Here is a 21,273-nt window from a genome sequence, read left to right on the forward strand (position 1 = left end):
ATGGTTTAAAGTGAGGCAGCCTCAATATTGCAGGCTGCCTACCTTAATGAAGATTGCAGTGTTAAGAACAAAATCCTAGAAGTATTACTAGTGCTCACTGAATACAGCAACATGAGAGTTTCAAGCAAAATTCTGCTCAGAAATACCAAGTTGTGATCATTAAAGTTCAATAAAATGAATTTGAGAAAAAGCATCAAGTAGTGTCTTAACACCAAAGCAACACTTATTTCTAGACAAGATGAATAATAGTATGTCAAAGCACTGAAGACAACTTTTCATAATTAAAGCTGTACTCAAATTAAACAGAATTAGAAACAAAAAAGTACTTGTAAAAATTAAACATTTAAACTTTCACCTGGTCCAAAATACAATGTTTTTTTTTCCAATTACATAGCAGTCTAAAAGTAGAGTCAAATCCCAAGGGAAGAAAAACCCTTTAACAAATATTTAATTCTGAACAGGAGGTCTCACCTTGCAGTTTTCCATATGCAACAAGAGAGCCACTGAATGTCACTCCACCAATGTACGTGCCAAGATATGCCACAATCTTGGTGAGGTTTGCAGCAGGGTTGCTGGAGAAGTGAGGATATTCAATCATGTACTCTGCTACACAGGTGAGCACAGCAGCCAAACCAACCAAACTGTGGAAAGCAGCCACTAGCTGAGGCAGATCTGTAATCTGGATGCGTTTAGCAATTGTCAGACCTATTGAGAGATGAAGACAGAAGGGAAGTCTTAGAAAACACAACCCACCTGCTCAGCTAGAAATTAGTACAGGATGGTTCAGTGTGCAATGATTACACATACAAAAGTCTGTTCCAACTAGAAATCCCTATGGCATTGAACCAAAGGTTGCACATGTGAATTTTGTGCGTCATGAAAAATAGAAAGAGTAAAGCATATCATGGGCTAAGAAGCTTCACCAAATATTGAGAAATTCATTGTTTTCTGTGACAAAGGCACAGTATGAAAGAGAGAATTTGGCAGTATTCGGTCACGAACTGAACAGAAGTACAATGTTGGGCAAGATCATTTACCTCTGGACACAAGTTTTCCTATCAGAGATGATGTGGTCCCAACTTTTCAGTCAGCACATTCTTTACCACATTGTAAAGCATTAACGAAAGCCCTGACAGTTACAATATTTTGTTCACACATTTGCCAAATAATTTTGCACAAGCTACAAGTGTCAGTTAGTCAATTCACTTGGGAGCTATACAGTATTTTATGTATATACAGGTTGCATATATGCATGCATGGAACATAGATTGTTAGTTCATCATACACATACCTATGGTCCCACCAAGTGCCATTGCACCTGACATCTGCGCCAACAATGCAGGAGTGGGATTAAGGCTTCCAAGAGTTGCAGCTAAACCTCCTGCAACACCAATCATACCCAAAGCATTTCCAAGACGAGCTGTTCCTTGGGTAGACAAACCAGCCAGGGCACCAACACAGCACAGTCCTGAGGCCAGATACATCACCTTTAAAGGAAGAAAAAACATCATTATGAAGTAGTGACAAATTGCATTGCTATAAAACATCTCTGATAATTACACAAAATGACTGATTTCTCCAGAATGTGTTTAAGTCACAACTCTTAAATGAAGTCAAGAAACTTTACAGGATGAGGTTTTGGCCAATTAAAATGTGATATCTATAAAGATTTTCCCTCCCTTTACGACCCTTTTTTATCTGCAAAATGACTATTAATTAAAGCCAAACCAATTTTCCTCATCAGTTCAGAAGCAACCTTTCCTTTAGCACACAAATCCAAAACTATATGGTCCTCTTCATTATAAGGATAGTTTCATAATTTGTTTATGGCAAATTTGAACTAAGAAATAGCTTTGATAGTTTTGAACTACCAGCAAGAGTGTGGCCAGAAGGAGTAAAACTGTGATCATTCCCCTATAGTCAGCACTGGAGAAGCCACACCTCGAATCTTATGTCTAGTTTTGGACCCCTCACTCTAATAAAGAGCAAGTCAAGAGAAGGTCAACTGAGCTGATGAAGCATCTGGAGCAGAAGTCTGATGAGGAAGGAGTTGGGGCTGTTCAGTCTGGAGAAAAGTAAGATCAATGGAGACTTTATTACTCTGTACAATTCTTCAAAATGAGATTGTAGCTAGGTGGGAATTGGTCTCATTTCCCAGGTAACAAGTGAGAGGACAAGAGGAAATGGCCTCAAGTTCATGGGGAAGGTTATATTAGATATCAGGACATTTTTTTTCATGGAAAGCATGGCCAAACTTTGGAACAGGCTGCCTAGAAAAGTGGAGTCACCATCCCTGGAAGTGTTCGAAAAAACTTGTGGATATGGTACTTGAGGACATGGTTTAGTAGTGACCATGGTGGTACTGCAAGGCTGACAGCTGGATTTGATGTTTTTAAAGGTCTTTTCCTACATTAATGATTCTGTGGCATTCTGTAACTGTTGTTTGCAAAAAGTATAAACAAACTTACATGAACTGAGCTATAAATGTCCAGATAATTGACAAAACACAAATACATTACAAGCCTCTGCTATAACAGTATGTTTCGATTCACTTTTTCCAAATGCACAAGGCAATATAGAGTGATTTTTCTTACTATTAAAACAAATGTAAACAAAAGTTTACTATAAAAGGTGTTATAGTATACAATAACCATTTATATAACTATATATAACAATATATAGTTATATATATGTATTGTACATCCCTCTGCACTGAAAACTGATCCCATCCTTTTTTAACTGTCATGCCAAGCTGAACTTTCAGAAACATTTAAAACAAAGACTGATTTCTGTAGTTACTGTATTACTTAGACTGCAGTTTAGGAAAACAGTCCAATAAATAAAAGCCCCTGCTATGTTAACACAAAACCAAACAACAACAGAGCTTTTAAAGTATGTTAGCTATGTGACTGCAAGCTTACAGTTATTCAGCTTCAGATTAGCCTTGTGGGAACATGCAGCTGATGGAAAGACCTTGGATTATTTGTTATCTACTCCTCCACAGAAGAGGCATGAAGAAACATAACACTGAGCACTGGGCTAAGAGCCATGAAGTTATCGTCTTACTTGTTCAATGTAATAGCCACTGCTGAGAGCAGCTGCATAGCCTCCTACAAATACACCACCAGGGAGCAGGTACAAGTAGTTGTACTCAGGAGGGTCTGTGGGACGTTTGAACATATCCAGCATTCTCTGTGTAACTAAAAAGCCACCTGGACAAAGTAAAGGAACAATCTTAAAAAAATAAAATCTGAAATCAAGCACATGCCAAATTATAAGAGAAGTATTTAGTAATACCATATTACCACATGATTCAGCAACCAATAAAGCTAGCAACCTGGAAAACTACCAGGAAACAAAAGCATAATCAGTGTTAGATTTTGCTGTCTCTTTTAGCCTTTTCAGAAGAAAAAGAGGAATTGCTATGGCTCCATACTCTACACTGACTGTAGGATACAGCTTAGTTTATGACTGCACTCTTTTCCCAACCTGCTCTAGCAAAAGCAGTATTTCTAAGTCACATTGCTTACTTTGTTGCCTTTTTATTATTGAAGCTGGGACTTATGAAGCTCAAAGAAACAGAATTTTGTTCTATGCTGCTAGTATGCATTTCAAGTAGGAAAATTAATACCAGTAGAAATCCTCTACTACCCCCTTGGGTTACACAGGAAAAAATATTGTATATAATCACCAACCAAATTTATGAAAGGAAAATGCACATTTAAATAATTCCTAAAAGAGGTTACTCCACAGGGTATGCAAAATATCTACAATAACTACTGTGAAAATTGGAGGGCTGATGGGTTTTTATTGATAAATGCTCTCAGAGTCTATTCTCAGACTAGTATTTCTGGAATTATACAATTAAATAACTACAAGAAGTTTAAAAATTACCCTAGTACTTGAAGTTATCCTCAGGAGAAAACCTAACATTCATACCTGCAATATTGACTGAAGATATAAAGGTTGAAAGCACTGCTAGGCTTTGGGAAATGTCTTGAGGGAGATAGTGTCCTCCCATCAGTACCAGCCCACCAACTGCAGTCAGACCTATTTAGAAGAGATAAAAGCATTACTGGAAGAGATTACTGTGTAATCATAAAAGGCACTACACCTATAGGAAACTTCCTTTCAACTGTTGGACAAATATCAGTCAACTCAAATTTTGACCCCTACTTCACACATTAATGCTTAAAAGAAGATTACCACAGTCTTTTTCAGGAATACAAACATGCTTCAAAAGAAAAAAAGAAAAAAAAAACCCAAGTAAATGTAGTTTTGAAGAACAGTGCCCCAGGTGCAGAATTAGCCAAGTACGTGTTCAATAAAAGAAACTTTGTTTATAATAATCAAAGCAGATCCACATATAGCCAAACACAGATATACAAAATCTTACTTATAAGAATTATGAATTTTATGGGTATTTTAGGATTGATTTTCTTTTTTCCCCTCTCTCAAAACACATAGTTTTAGGAGATGAATGGAAGAATGTAAAAAATAGGAAAGATTAATTATTTTCAGGGCAATCTTTTGAAGAGATGGGAGAAAAGATGTAGTCTATGAAAGGACACTGCATCACTCCAAATAAAACAAACTTTTAAGCAAATAGGTCAAGTGTAAAAATTACTTCAGAAAATTAAAAGGATATCAAAAGGATAAATTAAAACATCACATTTGCCTTTCTTTTGAAAAAAACATACCCTCAGAACACATTGTTTCAGGTTTCCTTGCTATTTATGAAAGTAAACTCAAACATGCACGCCAGTAGTAATTCAGGTAAAAGGAGTTGTGACTGCTTCAAGTAGAGAACAAGAGGCTGTGTGACAGCCACTTACCTGAGATAGCATTAGTCACAGACATAAGTGGGGAGTGCAGAGCAGGAGTCACACCCCACACTGTGTGGTACCCCACTATCCCAGAGAGGCCAAACGTTGTCACCATTTGTGTGAAAGCATCATTAGGTGCTACAATGCCCAGCCCTAACATACCAGCTAAACCTAGAAGAAAAGCACAGGAAAGCTCTGTAACTTTTCAATAACTTCTTACATTTAAACTGTATCAAACAGGAGCCTAGTACTGACACAAAAGCAAAATGGAGTTCTCTGCATGGACTGGTTTCAAAATCAGGGAGATAATTTTTTCAAATACACTACGTTCTTTCAGTGCTAATCTTTCCTTTGTAACAGAAAATAAAGCCATACATATAATCCACACATATTTGTTACACATGGACACAATGCAGCAAAGATAGGTTTCTACACCAACACTGACTGAATCCTGTCACCCCCCTGTTCTGTAGGAAAAAACGTAGAAGTCACAATTATGTTGAGATATTGCTTAGATGTATCAAAGCATATGCATGAAGAACAGGGATTAAAATTAAGACTACTGAATTCATTAATTACTTCATGCAAAAGTTCTGATACACTTTGTCAAAGCAAAGTCCTATTTCCAATACTTCAGTAGACTGTGGCCATTTAAGTCTCACACAATACAGTAAAATCTGAAGAAAGCAAAAGCCATTGAACTGATTCTGCTGCAAAGTTGGGGCACAGTCCCCGGCAGGAGTCCTTCCTGCTTTTTAAGCATTTTACTAATATTTAATTAGAGTCAAACATACATATATGCAGAGAATCAGCACGTGTTGGAATGTCAAATACTTTTGGTAATTCACTTTTGGTAAAATTTCAGAAGTTTTATTTTCCCTCTCAAGCAATTCTTACACTATGCTGATTTTGCATCAGGATACACCAGCCAATCAATTGCCCCCCAAATAGCTATTCAATTAAATGAGTTAGACGATGGGTCATTCAAAAGTATTAGTCAAATGAGAAGTACTCTACACTGGCTCTCCAGCTATGGAAGTTGCCTACCTGCAGTGTATATAGACGCAGTAGTCATGGTTTTTCTAAAAGGTGTAATAGTAGCTGCTTTTTCTGCTTCCAGCTCTGCTACAGTCTTCTGCTTCACTGGCACTCCCTGAGGAATGTTTTTTGGTGGAGGTGCTGGGAAAATCACTTTGCCATCCTGACAAGAGATATTTACAGTTATGCCTAGCATGGAATATGCTTAGTACTTTTCTTCTCAATCCTGCAATTCAGGCAAGTGCTAACATCCTACAGCCACGCCCAGGAACAAGCTCTTTTTCTGCATCAGTAGAAGTTTGCAAGGCATGACCAAGTTAATCATACTGGTTTACACATTCTTCAGACAAGATTTGGTATTAGTGTCCAAGAGTACCTGGTGAAGACACAGCACAAGGCTCCAGAGCAGAAACAAGAGAAAAGTAAAGAGATAAAGTTCCTTAAATGGAAAACATCTAGGCAAAATAAAACTAAGTCTTGGAAATAACAAATCTGCTACAGATGTGAACTGTAACCACAGCCTTTCCAGACCTCAGATAGAAACCAAGGATTATATCCCACATTCTTTGTTAATCTTCAGGCCTCTGTGGAGCTATCAGCACTGAGCTGTACTCACCATTTCAATGACCTGGGAGAGCTGAAGTCTATGCCCTGAGTTTTTATTTTATTATTTTCTGACAAAGCTTCAATTATTTTGCATATTCTAGTTTCACCATTTTTTCTCTTACTATAAATGGAACACTTTTTATTTTTTCAAGGGAAGAATGTTTTTCTGGAAGAATGTTTTAGTGTGGTAAAGCCTCAAATATGTTTTAAGTAGCTATGTTTTTATCACACAAAACACACAAACTTTATCTTTTTTCCTATTTTTCATTGGTAAATACATTAGATTTAACCTTGACAAGAAAACAAGACTAAAAAGAAACAGAGGAATTTTCAGCTAAATAAACACACCATTACCCATACGCTCCACCAAGCCACCTCTGAAATCTGCTGACATGCAGTATCTCTGAACACATTTTGAAGAGACAGAAATTATAAATGATAGGTCTGTACTCACAAATTAAGAATAGAGTATTTATAGAGTATTTAGTGGCTCACCTTCATTACTACAGTTCCTCTAATAACATGATCCAGAGTCCCATAGTCGAAGTCATCTTTTGGATCAAAGTAGAAGTTCTCTTTGTCAGGACTAATAGCTTTCAGAAGTTTGATAATATTATTAGAATACAGGGTACTGGCCTGAGTAGCCATTCTGCTAGGCAGATCTGTGTACCCAATGTGTGTAACACCCTGAAAAAAATCCAAGTAAAATAATAAGGATTTGTAAAATCTCTGAAAAAGCATCATCTCTTCCAGTATATCCTTCTAGAAATATCTATCCAAACTGTATCATTTATCTCAGTTTATAATCTCAACTAAATAGGTTACCTGCAGTTCTGACTCTACTACGTCAGGGACAGATCACTCACAATAGCTACAGAATCCAACATGATCAATTCCAAAACCTTAAACTCTATTAGCAACAAGACTTCACAGACAGGAAGACATATTGGTGCAAGAGCTTGTCTTCTCCAAATCCTACATTCTCTCAGAACCCAAATTCTTTAAGCAATCAGGTAACAGATTCATCCATCTAATGCTTGGCATCTTCTCAGTTTTTCTGGAAGGCAGGCATGGGAGACAAGTTTCTGTATACCACTGGAGTGAAGGGAGCTCCCTCAGAGCTGTGCAAGAAATATGTCTGAGTTCATATGGATGTAAAAATGTAGCCTAATATATCCTCACTGCTTAAAGAACTAATGAGAACTAAAGGATATCAGGCTTTAGGAAAGAATGGGAAGCTGAGGCTGGCATACACTCTGAGGTGTTCAAAAGCAGGCATGCGTTAAAACACTGCTCCCACAACTTACAGCTAAGATCCATCATCTGGCTTCCTAATGCAATGCTCTGGCACAATCCTAATAGTTCTGCACTGCTCCTATTTTCCATAACACAGAGACAGTACACTAAATCCAGGGGTAATACTCCTCTAACTAAAAGTGTTCCATATAAACCCTTCATGCAATATCTGCTTACTTCTCTTCTACATTCTCTAGTTTCAGTTTTAAGCAATGACATCAAAAGCCCTAGAAAGCCACAAAGACAAGTGCAACATGTGATTCTTTGATATATACAAACAGATTTCTGCTTATGTCAACAACAACCATGGCAGCAGCGTCCTACAGGCTTCCCAAATAAAGGCATTATATACTTGCATTACCAAATTACACCCTAGGAAATCTGCTACTATAAATCTCATCACCCAGATTTCTGTAATTGTTAGCAGACTTCATATAAGCATCAAAAACAAAACCCAAAAAGCAGAAAGACAAGTTCTCAACTGAGCAAATGAACACTGGAGCAAAACCAAAGTAATTCAGTCCAGACCAAAGGACTTTCTTTAAGGAACCAATTTATGCTACATCTATTTTGGGTTTCAAGTGCTTTGGATGCTCTACGGGCAACACACTCACATTACGGAAGATAAAGAAAAGCAAAGTCAGCACCCTCCTGAAGCTGAAATAGTACTGAGTAAGCCAGAGACTTTGTACTGAAGTAAACACCGAGAGTCTGAACCTGCTTAGCTTTGCCTGTGACAGGAAATGTTTATCTCCAGCCACGGGAGGTGATAAGCAAATCAAAGAACCTATTGCTACTGCTGTGTTTTTTAGCTAGACCAAGAAATAGATATCAAATCCTACCTTCAACTCAGAAGAGACAAACACTGGACTTGGAATTTTAAGTAGCAAGAAGTCTGTAATATCCATTAACAACCAAATGAACACTATACAAAGGTGTTTGTTTCTTTAAAAATATTCAAATTGATCTATTTAAATAGTGACCAAATGCAAATCTAAAGGATTACTTGAGCCCAAAGCAGCTGAAAGACTGTTGAAAATCCAGCTGCTTATTTTCAGCATACAATTTACATTTTTGTCCAGGTGAACTGAGAATGAACTGCAGATTAAAATGCTCACCTTATGAACATACACTTCCCCAGGCTTTGTAGTCTCAATATTTCCTCCTGCTTCTGCAGCTAAATCCACAACAACTGAACCTTCCTTCATAGATTCAATCATATCTTTCTTAAACAAGATTGGAGCTTTTTTGCCTGACAAAACAAGGCATAGCAAGTTAAACGCAAAATACAGCTTTCTATCTGTTGAGCTTAGGATATGACTTCTCCTCTTTGCTCTATATATAAGCTTTAATTTTGTAAGCAAAATTTTCAAGTATTTGGTACCCAGGATAAAAAAACACACAAAAGTTTTTTTTAGAAAGACAGAAGAAATGCTAGAACATTCTGCTCCAAAAGCATACAGGAAAGTTATGCATGGTAGTCTACCAAAGATAAGTTCAATTCTGCCAGCAAACTGACAGTCCAATCTCACAATTTCAGTCATAACAAAAAAAAATTTTAAAAAAGGAGCCACCACATTGCCAGCTAGTAAAATAGAGACATTGTGCAACACAAAGCACTAAAATCTAAGCTCTACCTTACTGTGTTTCTATTACAAAGGACAATTCCATTTCAATCAGACTTGCTTCAGTGCACAAGTTGTATAGCAGAAGTAGTCGTGTAGTTGTGATGCAATAGATATGCAAGAGAATTATATATTCTCACTTTATTACTAAATACTCCTTTTTTAGTAAGAAAAACATTACAATATTTGATTCATACTGATCATCCATGAAAACAAAAGTTGTTTAAAAAAAAAGGACATACTTTAAAACCCGGCCTTTATCACAGAAGCATAAAGGTGAACGTTCACACAGACATAATTCATTATCTCCTCTGTCTTTATGCAGATGCAACTTCAGAATACAACAATTTACCTAGAAGAATGAAAATTTTCATTTTCCACATCAAGCATACCTGGAATAAGTGCTGTAGTGATGATAATGTCAACATCTTGGCACTGTTTGGTAAAGAGTTTCATTTCGGCTTCAATAAATTCTTTGGACATTTCTTTAGCATAACCACCTTGTCCCTCTCCAGATTCCTTTACGTCTACTTCCAACGGCTCAGCACCAAGAGACTTGAACTGTTCCAGGGCTGCAGCTCTAGAAAAAGAAAATTTTAGTTGACAGAAAAACCACTACTTTACAAATACATCATGACCAGTGACTTAAGTAGCAATCTTCAGACAAGTGATGATGTAAAACTTATTTTAGTATTAAGGAGACCATAACAAAAGTCCTCAGCTTTCTGTATTCAGTGCAAAAAATAATTGCACAGATAAATTCAGGTTCCAGTCAGACTTGAATAAGGAATGAAGGTAGCCTATGGTTTCCTATATAGTCAGCAGAGCTGCTTCAAGAAAAACCTCAAAGCTGAGGCTCTGCTGATTAACTCTCCTCATGCATTTCTGTTGTCATGACTTAGTAAATCTACAGCCCAAACAAAGGTGCCAAAAATGGGAGATAAGCACAGAACCCATGACCTTGTCTTTAAACTGTGAGATGGAAAGTATAAGTAAATCTTATTTTCACGGGGAAAATTACCAGGGGGTGGGTGTTTGAAGTTGTGGCTTGCCAATATTCTGTAATTTATTTCGCATCATATGACATCACATTAAAGAGACTAAATTTCAGTGTTAGGTGAACAGTGACAACATCAGAGAATTAAACATAAATGTTCTTGAATCTAAAGATAAAAGTATCGAGAGTACTTAAGAAGGGAATTAAAATAAAAATGGAAAAGTTTTAGACAGATTTCAAAATAAAACATAAAGGACTAATAATGGCATAAAAATAGTAGGAAGTGAATTATGACTCAGCGTAGTACAAATTATTTCACTCTAATACAGCCATAAACAATTTAATCTTCAAGTAATTTCAAATTGTTTATTACAATTTAAACACCCTTACCTAGTATCAAATCCACGAACTACTGCACCCATCGATTTTGCCGCTCCTGCAGAAGCCAGGCCAGCAACCCCTCCTCCAATGATCAGCACCTAAAATGATAAATCTCATTAACCAGCCATTTAAACTAGATACTTTATGATAAAACCAAATTTAATTGGGCAGAGTTGCCCCATATATCCAACAGTTTAAAAGCTGTAACTCCTAATTACACATATCTAAGAGGCAACTCTTCTGTAGCTAGTAGTTTCTCTAAGTAAACATAGGTTTTCTCCTTGATATCTTCCTTTTTTCCTTCCCTAATTCTAATTTCATTTCATTTCAATCCAATCCACCTGTAATTCCAATCAAGTAAATCTTTCCATTGCACTCCCCAATGCACAAGAAATACCAGTCTCTCTGAATTTTTTCAACTGCTTTCTTACCTTCTCATACTTTGAAAAAAAATTAATCCAACCACTTATAGCTAATCTGATGTTTAAAACTAAGCAAGCTTAAATAAAATTCAAATTATTCTATTATTCCCAAAACAAAACCAGAACAGATGTGAACAAAAAGTGGTATGAGAATAAATTACAGTGATTTCTGAAGTCTCTAGAAACAGCCCAAAGGCAGGAAAAAAGCCTTTTAACATAGTTTCTGCAACAGCTACCTTTGCTCAGAAATTCACATTTTCTTTTGCCACAATGTTTGTTTAATGACACATACCTTTGCTGGAGGAACTTTGCCAGCAGCTGTGATTTGACCCGTGAAAAATCGACCGAAGTGATTTGCTGCCAGGACCACAGCCTTGTAACTGTCAATCAAGGACGAACACATATCAGTGTTTTCTCAGATTCAGTAAATTCCATTCATTACATCAATCTAAAAGATGAATATTTGACCACAGTATATGTGTAGGATAAAGCAAGCTTAGTATTTTATCATTGAACACAAGCTCAGTAGTCCTTATTCATACTTCTATGGAGACGTCTGACAATATTTGATCTTTTGTTTGTAACTGCCATGGCAATTGCATTCACACTGAGTGTTCTTTGGGTTAGTTAGCTCCTAACAATACCAGATCCCCATGACAGACAATCTCTGAACAAGATAACTTAGTTCAGAGCAAAAAGGTGCTAGACAAAACAGTCAAGGAATTAGAAGAATTGTATTCAGTTTTGTTTATTTTAAAAGCATTGCTCTGATCTGCTATAAAGCTAACCATAAAAAACTTTAACACTACCCTGCTTGAAACAGCTCTGCATGAAAACAGAGATGTAGAATCGTTTTAGATATACCTAATATCAAAGCACATGACTTTAATCCAGCTATATTTAAAGAAGTAAAAAACATCATACCCAGCAATGTTGGCCATGGAGCTAAGTGCATCATATCCCTGAGCAATGGTGACCCGTGGAACCTGATCCATAGCCAAGACAGTAGCTTTTTTTTCTGCAAGTTTTTTCAGGAGGTCTGGATTTTGTGCTGGGTAGATAAAACTAATCAGGGTTGCTGCTGTCTTGAAAAGATCTGCCTCATGTACACCTAGAGATGAGTTATATATAGGACCTCTCACCTGAAAAAGACAGAAGTTTCTAAGTTAATCAGAGGAAAAAAATCAGAACACATTCACTTACTTTCTCTCAGGTTGTAGTCTGTCCATTCCCATCCAAAAAGTACAGAAAGAAGAAAGTACATCAAAGGCGATTTACACAACTGAACTGAGTAACTGCACTTATCAGCTGCAGTCCACATCATGGAATTGGCTCTATGTGGATTGGGGACAGGGCAAACACCTCATCAGCACACACCTTCACAAAGGTCTGATGACCTGGCAGTCGCTTTTGTTACAATCAGCTACCCCCAAACCCACTATTTTTAAGCACAATGACTATGCAACAGATATGACAATTAAGCTCTACAAACTAAGAATCACTAATAAGGTTGCAGTGCACGACTACATACAGGGAATTTCATGCCAGATGTCCAGCAAACACTCATCTTCATCTATATTCACTTCTGAGTTTCTCACTTTTCTCCAAACAGAAACCTACTTAAAAGCATTGTTCATAAAGCAGCTCACAGAAATTCAATGTTCAATGCTGATGGGATAATTTTAAACAGAGCAGCTGAAGGAAGCCTCAATAAGGCAAAGGTATTTTTTCTCTTTTTTTCCCTTCAAGACTCTGCACAACCTAAGACCTTTCAAGTAAGATTGCTTTTAGTTCTTTTCTCAAATTTTTAAACACATCTTTGCTGTGAATGAGAAGTTACACAATCATATTTTCTAAATCACAAACAGCACTATTTAAAAAGTAACTAGAGTTATATGTTACCAATTTTGGACAAAAGATTTCTTAAAGCAGGGATCTCATTTGACTGGATTCCAGAACTATTCTACCTCACTCTAGAACACAACTCTTAGGTAGTTAAAAACTTGCTAGAGATATTATCCACATTTTTTTCAACACTGTCATTTACTTTTTTTTAGTGTAGGTGCATGCCTGAGCTATTAAAAAAACCCCAAAGCTTGAATCAGAACTCAAAATGGAAAACACTAATTTAAATTACCTTACTTACTGAATTTTCCACAGATTATCAGAAAAAAATTACTTATACATTTCTCCAAAAACAATGTAATAGGAAATATACTAATAAAGTAATTACTTTCACAACCAAATCAGAAGCCAAGACTTCCTTGGTCCCCTGGATCTTTGCTCCGACTTCTCTGTAATGGTCATCAGAAAATTTAGAACCTTCTCCAGCACCAGATTCCACCACAACATTGAAGCCTTGCTTAACCAAGGCTTGAACTCCAGCCGGTGACAGAGCCACTCTCTTCTCATTCTCAAATATCTCCTTGGGGACACCCACAGTCAGTTGTTTATATGGAATTCCTGTAAGAGTGGCAGATAAGACAGCATTAGTTGTACTAAACATTAATTAACTGGTATAAGGGACACTCTTCAATGTTGTACAGACACATGCAAACACATGTCACAGTTAGCAATTCTCTCTCCTGAGGAGGAAGCAGAATGCTATTTTCTAGGAACATCATTTACATTTCCTTAAATTACACCATCTTCCTAGAGATCCTTGTTTTCTCAGCGATCAGCAAGTGAACACAATGAGCCACACAAGCAGTAACAAGTGTTTGGTGCAGTTCATACTCATTGTCGTTTACACAGCTCTGATTGTGTAACTGGCATTATGATTTACACAATACCTGGTGTACTGGTGGTAACACATGCTGCCTCAGGCCAGAATTTAAATCGCTTTCTAGTCACTTCCAGGTTATTGTGAAGAAAGAAATAAATGAGCTTGAACAGTGGAACTGCATTTTAACTGAATATGTTTGTAATGCATATCAAATTATGCCAAATTATTGAATGCAACATACTTACCACAAAAGGACACTGAAAGGTATAACTACATCAATAAGGTACTCTAAAAGTTGCCACCGAAATGAGAAATGTGAATTCAGAAGTAGTTGAAGAATAAATGAATATCCAGCTACTAGTTTCTACAAAGAATTTATCATCAAAGTTATTTACTTGTCTTAACTTGTTCAAAGCTCCACTAAGTAACACCAGGAAACTGCTGAAGCTGAAATTTATGTTTTAGTTAAAGTTTTCAAATTACAAACATCTAACTTAATTTGAGTACAGTTTGGGGGCTTTCAGTCTTGTATCTGAGAGATAAACTTCTCTGATCCAAACAAGTGTTTAAATACATTATTTATGAATACACAGGCTTCTACACAAGTAGAATAATCACACATAAAACTATTACATTACTTTAATTACACTGACAGCATGCAGTCCAACATATAGGCTGAATCCTGTACCAGCTTTCACTTACATCTATCCAGAATTTAAACCTGGATTGTGACATTACTATGCAAGACATTTACACCACATGAATATTAATAAACTATAATTTGCGCAATCTAAGCAGTCACTCATATTAATGATCAAGCAACAGCAACAACAAAACCCACCAAAGAAACCACAAACCTAAAAAAAGGGAGAAAGTGGATGAGCGGCTTGTTTAAAATTACATATCTCTTTTTAAATTGTCCAACAGTACTGTGTATTGTGCTACAAAATATTGTACGAAGCAAAGAATGCAAATTTTAGGAAGGCCTCCTTTTGACTTTCAGATAGAAATAAGTAAAAAAAAGCTAAAAACACACTACAATATAAGAGCTTTGAGGAACTAGATTTAGATTTAAAATACCAAAATAAATTATCTGTGAAATTGAACGTGGATTACAACGTGCCTAAAGTTGGCAATCTGAAAATGTTTTTGGTTAGAAATTTTCAAGCTACTGTCAACTTACTATGTTCTGAAAAACCAGTACAGAGCTGCTAAGAACGGGTACTTAAATACCTATTTCTCAGCCTACTAACACACTAATAAAAATACTAACACATCCAACAAGACAGAATGACAGCTCACCAGACAAAGAAGTTCATTACTTCTAATTGCTGCACCAGTGGAGGTTTTACTGAACCACAGGAAGTTCAGGTTGGACATCAGAAAGAACTTCTTCGCTGAAAGGATGGTTAAGCACTGGAATGGGTTGCTAAAGGAAGTGGTCAAGCCACCATCCCTGGAGGTGCTCAGGAAACGACTGGATGTAGCACTTAGCGCTATGGCTTACTTGACAAGGTGGTGTTCAGTCAAAGGTTGGACTTGATCTTAGAGGTCTTCTCCAACCTTAAAGATTCTATGATTCAAATTACTTCTACTTTTTTTTTTAATCTTTGCCTTTGAAATCTAATAAAATGGTAACAAATAATTTAAAGATAGAAGTGTTGTGATGTTTTATATGTTGCAGAACATCTGAAATATTTTAATCACAAGACAACACTCAGATTCAGAAACACATACATTCATAGAACATAAAGCCAAAACAGGAGCAAGAATGCACATCTAAAACAACAGATCCACAAAGGTAACAGAGCTTTGCAATGATTTGTTCCACCAGCATACATCAAATCTAAGCATCACCGTGCAACTCAGGCCATACCCACCACAGCAGCACTAACCACTTGTTACCAGCTGTGGTAACTGTTGCTGTCACTCAAATTACTCTTGTCATTTGAAGAGACTTTTCTCCTCATCTCTTCTAATTACTACACAATAAAGTACTGCTTCTGATTTTCACTAAATCAGCTTGGTGGAAATGAGCTCTCTTGTCTTTTAGAAGCAGGAATGAAACCTAGAAGATTGAAATTTGTTAGGATAACAGAGACCAACCAGAATTTCAGAGAGGAAGCAGCTGTAGGGTAGGATAGGATAGGATGCAAAACACTTTTCAAAAAGCACTGAGAGAAGTTAAGAACTGAAGTCCTACTTTCTCTTTCTCCTTTTGGAAGTTTGTGTAGGACAAGAAAGCCAAAGGGGAGGAAAGGAAGGGGAAAACGTGGGGGAAAATAGGGGAAGGGAAAAACAAGGGGAAAGGAGGAAGGAAAAAAGGGAGAGGAAAACATGGGGGAAAATAGGGGAAGGGAAAAACAAGGGGAAAGGAGGAAGGAAAAAAGGGAGGGGAAAACATGGGGGAAAATAGGGGAAGGGAAAAACAAAGGGAAAGGAGGAAGGAAAAAAGGGAGGGGAAAACATGGGGGAAAATAGGGGAAGGAATAAATTATAGCATAAAGGAAATAGATAACTGCAAATTTAAAGGTACAAAGACATTTGACTAAAGCTTTTATTTTTCTCAAGCAAATCTTCTATAGCTCCTAAGGTTCAAATGACAACAGATGCTTCTAATTTCCTTTTGCTCATCTGCTTCTGTGTGAAGTATCAGAATAGAAGAGTAAATGGCTAGGAGTAAAAGGACAGAAATATACATTCACTAGATGCCAGATATGTTTCCTCATTCCTCACTTCCTTCTTTATTGGTACATCTTGCATGCAATAAAAATAAGTACAACTTTTTTTCAGATAGAAAGTATTTGCACCTTATTTAGTAAACAGAATGATCACAGACCAGCACTGAGGAACATGCCCTTCTCAGAGCTTTATGAGCTCAAATCCAAGATAAATATCCAACAAGTCTCATTTGCCTACCTACCTTTCTTCTCTATCCCACTACCAGAACTCCAGCAATCCATAAATATAAAAGCAAATGAATACATAAGCAAACTGTCAGTTTGCCAGCTTTTAGCTAGAGTAGGTATCGGACATTTTTCAAGTACACTGCCCCGAGCCTCCACATGATTCAGCACCAAAATGGAGCAGATATCTACAGCTCAAAAACAAAGATCTATCTTAAAACTGCAGTACAGGTCTTGGGAAGAAAGGGTTAAAAAGTGGAACACTGGCACAGAGGATTGCAAAGCTCCCTTTCAGCTGGAAATAACTCTTGATAAGCCTATGTGAACAGCAGGTCTGTGATGATTTACTGGTGCCAGTGTCCCTGCTTGCTTTCCTCTGCCCAGGTGCTGCTTCAGCAATACCCTGTTAGCAAAGTAATGGAAATAAATTATAAATTTACCCTTTGGATTCTAGACATGACTTTATGGCTGTCCCACCTGCCTGTCTGTGCTGACATACACAACAGCTTATGATCAATATTTGAGCTGGAAGAAGCTTTGTGATTAACACAGATTTGGTTTGTTGGTTTTGGATTCAGCAATTTCATCAAAGTCGATAGTTTTGAAAGGTTGAAAACTAGGGTTATAAACTTAGGACCTTGATTTAGTTTTTATTTTGAGGAAGCCCATCTGCTATCCCTGTCAGGGGTTCAAAATCACGTTAGAATGTGAAGCCTACAAATTGTCTCTCTAATCCTTCAAGTCAGGTAATCTCTTTAAGTACTGCCTTGAGTATGTTTTAGTGCTGCTTTACGACATCATGGACATCTTCCAAATACTGAGTGATATTACATACCTGGAGCACCTTTTTGACTCATTAAGTTTTTAAATATATTGAGTAGAAGATACACAGTACTTAGATTCTCCCACTATCAGAAGTAGAATCATTACATTTTACAGGTCTTGGAATATACATTCCAGTGAAATGCTCTGGCATATACATAACTTAGAACTTCAAAAAACTAGCAAGAAGGCACTCTCTCATTCCCTTACTACAATCCTAACTGTGTAATGCAGACATTGTCAAATTTCAAGTAAACAAAACTATAACTGTGACTTTCTCCACGTAACTTCTATCGACAAGAATCTTAGAGAAGATTATAAGTCAAAAGTAGCAGGAAATACAGTCTTTTGATCTCCTTAACCTGACTTTGGAAATTAGTCTGCAACAAAACAGGATCAACCAATAGAAAGTGACTTAGGGAAAAGATAAAGGAGAGGTTTTGACTATATGCCACATGTTCTGGGATTGAAAACAGGATGCCTATTTTTAGTGTTACTCTAATAACCTTTAAACAAACCATCTCACCTGTCCTGGAGATGAGGACATATTCCGAAGAACAGCAATATGACGTTGGCAAAAAGAAAAAAAACGATACAGAAGATTAAACGAACACCTGATCCCTCCTATTACATAAATAAGGATTTTTTTTAAAAAGGGAAATTAAAGGAGAATATTTCTTTGTTTATAAATAAAATAAAGCTTACCTAGAAAACTAATTAAAAATGAACTGCTACAGGTTTAGAAAAAAGCAGGAAAATTTAAGAAATAAGCCTAGAAATAAAAAGGATATTTAAAATCCCAAAATAGAGAGGGATAAAAGTCATAGACCTGTAGGACAAACTAATGTGGGAGTATACTGGGAAGCTCAGTCACTCCACATGCACGTTTCCCAGGGCTTCAGAAAGTTTTGTCTCTGTTTCTGAAGTAACTGGTCCTAGTGACTACCTGGCACAGATTATGGGAATACTTGTTTACATCTGTATGAAAGTTCCTATAGTTCTATTAAGCAAGTAGCAGCATAATAGCTGGCAGTAAGAAAATTATCCATGCTCCAAGTTCACTTTTCAGCTGACTCTGTATCTCCATATTTCTTCTCCTCAAGCAGCTATTGCTCTTTCACATAACATAGCCTGGATGGAATGAAAGCTAACCTGACTAATAACCACAGCCTTAAGAAGAATCACTGTGACACTATTCTTTTCAGAAAATTTACTCTTCTTACTAATACAGTGATTTTACCAAGTGTTACAATAATCAAAGCTAATTTCTGAAAGACTAAAACATAGTTCTTTTGAATCTGTTCCATTTTGATTCAAGAGCACTTAAAAAGTAAATATAAGCAATAGCCCTGCTTCTAATTTGTCATTAAATTGCTGTTTTCTCCTTGATTTGTCCTCTACCAAATGACAAATCACATGTTACCAAAGCATACTACAAGGACAGCTTAATTATCAACCAAAAGACTACCAAACTTGTAATTCTCCACATTAAATAACTGCATTTCATGAATATTATTAATCCTTACATAAGGGCTTCCACACAACAGATTTGACAGGGCAGCACTGAGCATTAAACATGACACTAATCAGAATTCTCCATCCTTGTGGGAAAATTTTTCAAAAGTTATTCTTAAAAATGAGAAAATTCACACACACAGAGTAGCATACCAATTTCAATAAAACAGAAGAGACTCTTTAGTTTCATGATGAAATTTGTGGTCAAAGCCTAATACAAAATTGATTCCAAACTCAAAAAAGGACACTTACCTGGGGTATTTGGAAAAGAACTTTGAACCTAGATTCCTATGTTCCAGTTTATGCTCCCAACCAAGGGACAATCTGCCATATGAAGACTGACAGATGTCTCTTTCATTCTGATATTTAACATGGAAAAAAAATTGAGAGCGTCTCAAATCTATCACAGACATTCTGGTTTCAGCACATAACTGCGATACAGATTTATCAGAAGCCCTCAGAGTAAAGAAACTTCCCCTCATGACATTTCTTCGGAATTTCCAAAATCTTCAGTCACCAAGTTGAAAGGACCACAAAATGCACCATTTTCTGTTAGTACTGCCAAAAATTCTACACAACACAGGCTTCTCTGAACTACTACATGTTACTTTTGTGTCATGTTTTCACTACCAGACACTTCTGTTTCCAGCAGCACTACTTTCCTCACACTCTCAAGTACCTATTGCAGTTACCTACTGTGTACATTTGGAAGAATCAAATCTCATGTGCGCAATCAGTCCAACTCTCCACATTAATTTTTTGCAAAGACTAAGATCCTACATCTGCACAGAAGCAGGGTCTCTGCAAGGGACACACAACCCATTCAGTAATAATGGGCAATAATGGGCATTAAATTTGCACTAGGGTCTTCTTCAGTCTTCCTTCCAACTCTTAGGTTATATACAGTACAGAATAGAGAAAAAAATTGTCAGTTCTGATCTTCATGTACCAGTCTCATAGCAGAAACTGGAAATGAGTGCCTCCTTTCCCAGTTTTTTTTTCTGAAAATAACAGAATTTGTCCATTATCTGCCGAAATGCAATTTTTTGCAAATACACTAACAAACCCTACACGTGAAGATACATATCAATAGTTTTTCAAAGTGATACAATGTGTTTCCTAAAAAAAGTTAAGAGGTTTTTTTAAGATCGGATAATAATGTCTACATATACTCATGCCAGCAGATGTCGTCTTTGTGAGGTCCGTATTTTCTCACATGCATGCAAATAGCTGCACTACCAAAACTACTTAGGAACTCAGGATTTGAACTAAGAAAAGCATTTATTTAAATACTTCCTTCAAGCAAGGAAAGTATTAGCAGGAGCTCAAACCCTCTAACCACAAAACCTACGTGGATCCAAAGTATTCATAATAAACACAAACACCTTCTGCGTAAGCCCTATAAAGCCAGACTAAAATTGTGCTGCAACTGACTCAAGTACGCTGCTGACATGATTTAAGAGTGTTCTTTCTATTTTAAGTCTTTTCTGTACTACTGCAGATCTGAAAGAAAGAAAAAAGAAAGAAACCATTTAAATTCATGTTTTAAAATAAAACATTGCTTACAGTCCTTTAATCAATTTACCTGGCTTTGGAGCTGCCTGAGACCCAAGCACCTGGTGGGTTCTAAACATTCGCAAGCAAAGCACCTTTGCAGAATGCGCCTTCGACGGGAGCACATTGCCAAAAACAGGAGCTGAGCATCCACCCACAGCAACACGCAGAAGGCTCGCCATTGCACCCAGACCTCACAACAAATTCCTTGCCACGTATGGAACCCCTACAGCAAATGTGAAAACAAATCAAGAGTTATTAATGACACTGCACAGAAGGCATGTAAACGCAGCAGGTTTAGAACCAGTCGACTGCCAGTAGCCACGAGACAATCATTCCTCACCACCTTTATCTTTCAGGCTAGAAAAAAAAAAACACTTTTTTTTTTTCCAAATTAAGTAAGACAGCTCTTAACCAAAGCAACTGGCGTGACCAGCCGCGACCCGGGATCGCATTTCTGCGACTCAAGGCCATTTTCTCTTTACACCGCCGCTTTAAAAAGGGAACTTTGGTACGGGAAAAGCGCGGCGCCCCAAGGCACCAAACAAACGACTCCAATC

General features: G+C 36.9%; 1 protein-coding gene across 2 annotated transcripts in view; it reads right to left on the reverse strand.

The window, feature by feature from the left end:
• Nucleotides 1-21,273, reverse strand: part of NNT (nicotinamide nucleotide transhydrogenase) — a 43,004-nt gene that overhangs the window by 21,084 nt on the left and 647 nt on the right. For both annotated transcript variants that reach the window (XM_058824344.1, XM_058824345.1), the window contains exons 2-15: nucleotides 20,745-20,939; nucleotides 13,425-13,654; nucleotides 12,116-12,333; nucleotides 11,484-11,571; nucleotides 10,779-10,867; nucleotides 9,784-9,971; nucleotides 8,885-9,018; nucleotides 6,966-7,157; nucleotides 5,874-6,027; nucleotides 4,836-4,997; nucleotides 3,940-4,050; nucleotides 3,067-3,212; nucleotides 1,292-1,487; nucleotides 472-705 (exon numbers count right to left, since the gene is read on the reverse strand). In XM_058824344.1, coding sequence (XP_058680327.1) covers nucleotides 472-705; nucleotides 1,292-1,487; nucleotides 3,067-3,212; nucleotides 3,940-4,050; nucleotides 4,836-4,997; nucleotides 5,874-6,027; nucleotides 6,966-7,157; nucleotides 8,885-9,018; nucleotides 9,784-9,971; nucleotides 10,779-10,867; nucleotides 11,484-11,571; nucleotides 12,116-12,333; nucleotides 13,425-13,654; nucleotides 20,745-20,895 — 2,293 coding nt within the window. In that variant the 5' untranslated portion in view covers nucleotides 20,896-20,939. The remainder of the gene's footprint in view (nucleotides 1-471; nucleotides 706-1,291; nucleotides 1,488-3,066; nucleotides 3,213-3,939; nucleotides 4,051-4,835; nucleotides 4,998-5,873; nucleotides 6,028-6,965; nucleotides 7,158-8,884; nucleotides 9,019-9,783; nucleotides 9,972-10,778; nucleotides 10,868-11,483; nucleotides 11,572-12,115; nucleotides 12,334-13,424; nucleotides 13,655-20,744; nucleotides 20,940-21,273) is intronic.

The sequence above is a fragment of the Ammospiza caudacuta genome, chromosome Z (genome assembly GCF_027887145.1).
Source record: "Ammospiza caudacuta isolate bAmmCau1 chromosome Z, bAmmCau1.pri, whole genome shotgun sequence".
Lineage (NCBI taxonomy): Eukaryota > Metazoa > Chordata > Aves > Passeriformes > Passerellidae > Ammospiza > Ammospiza caudacuta.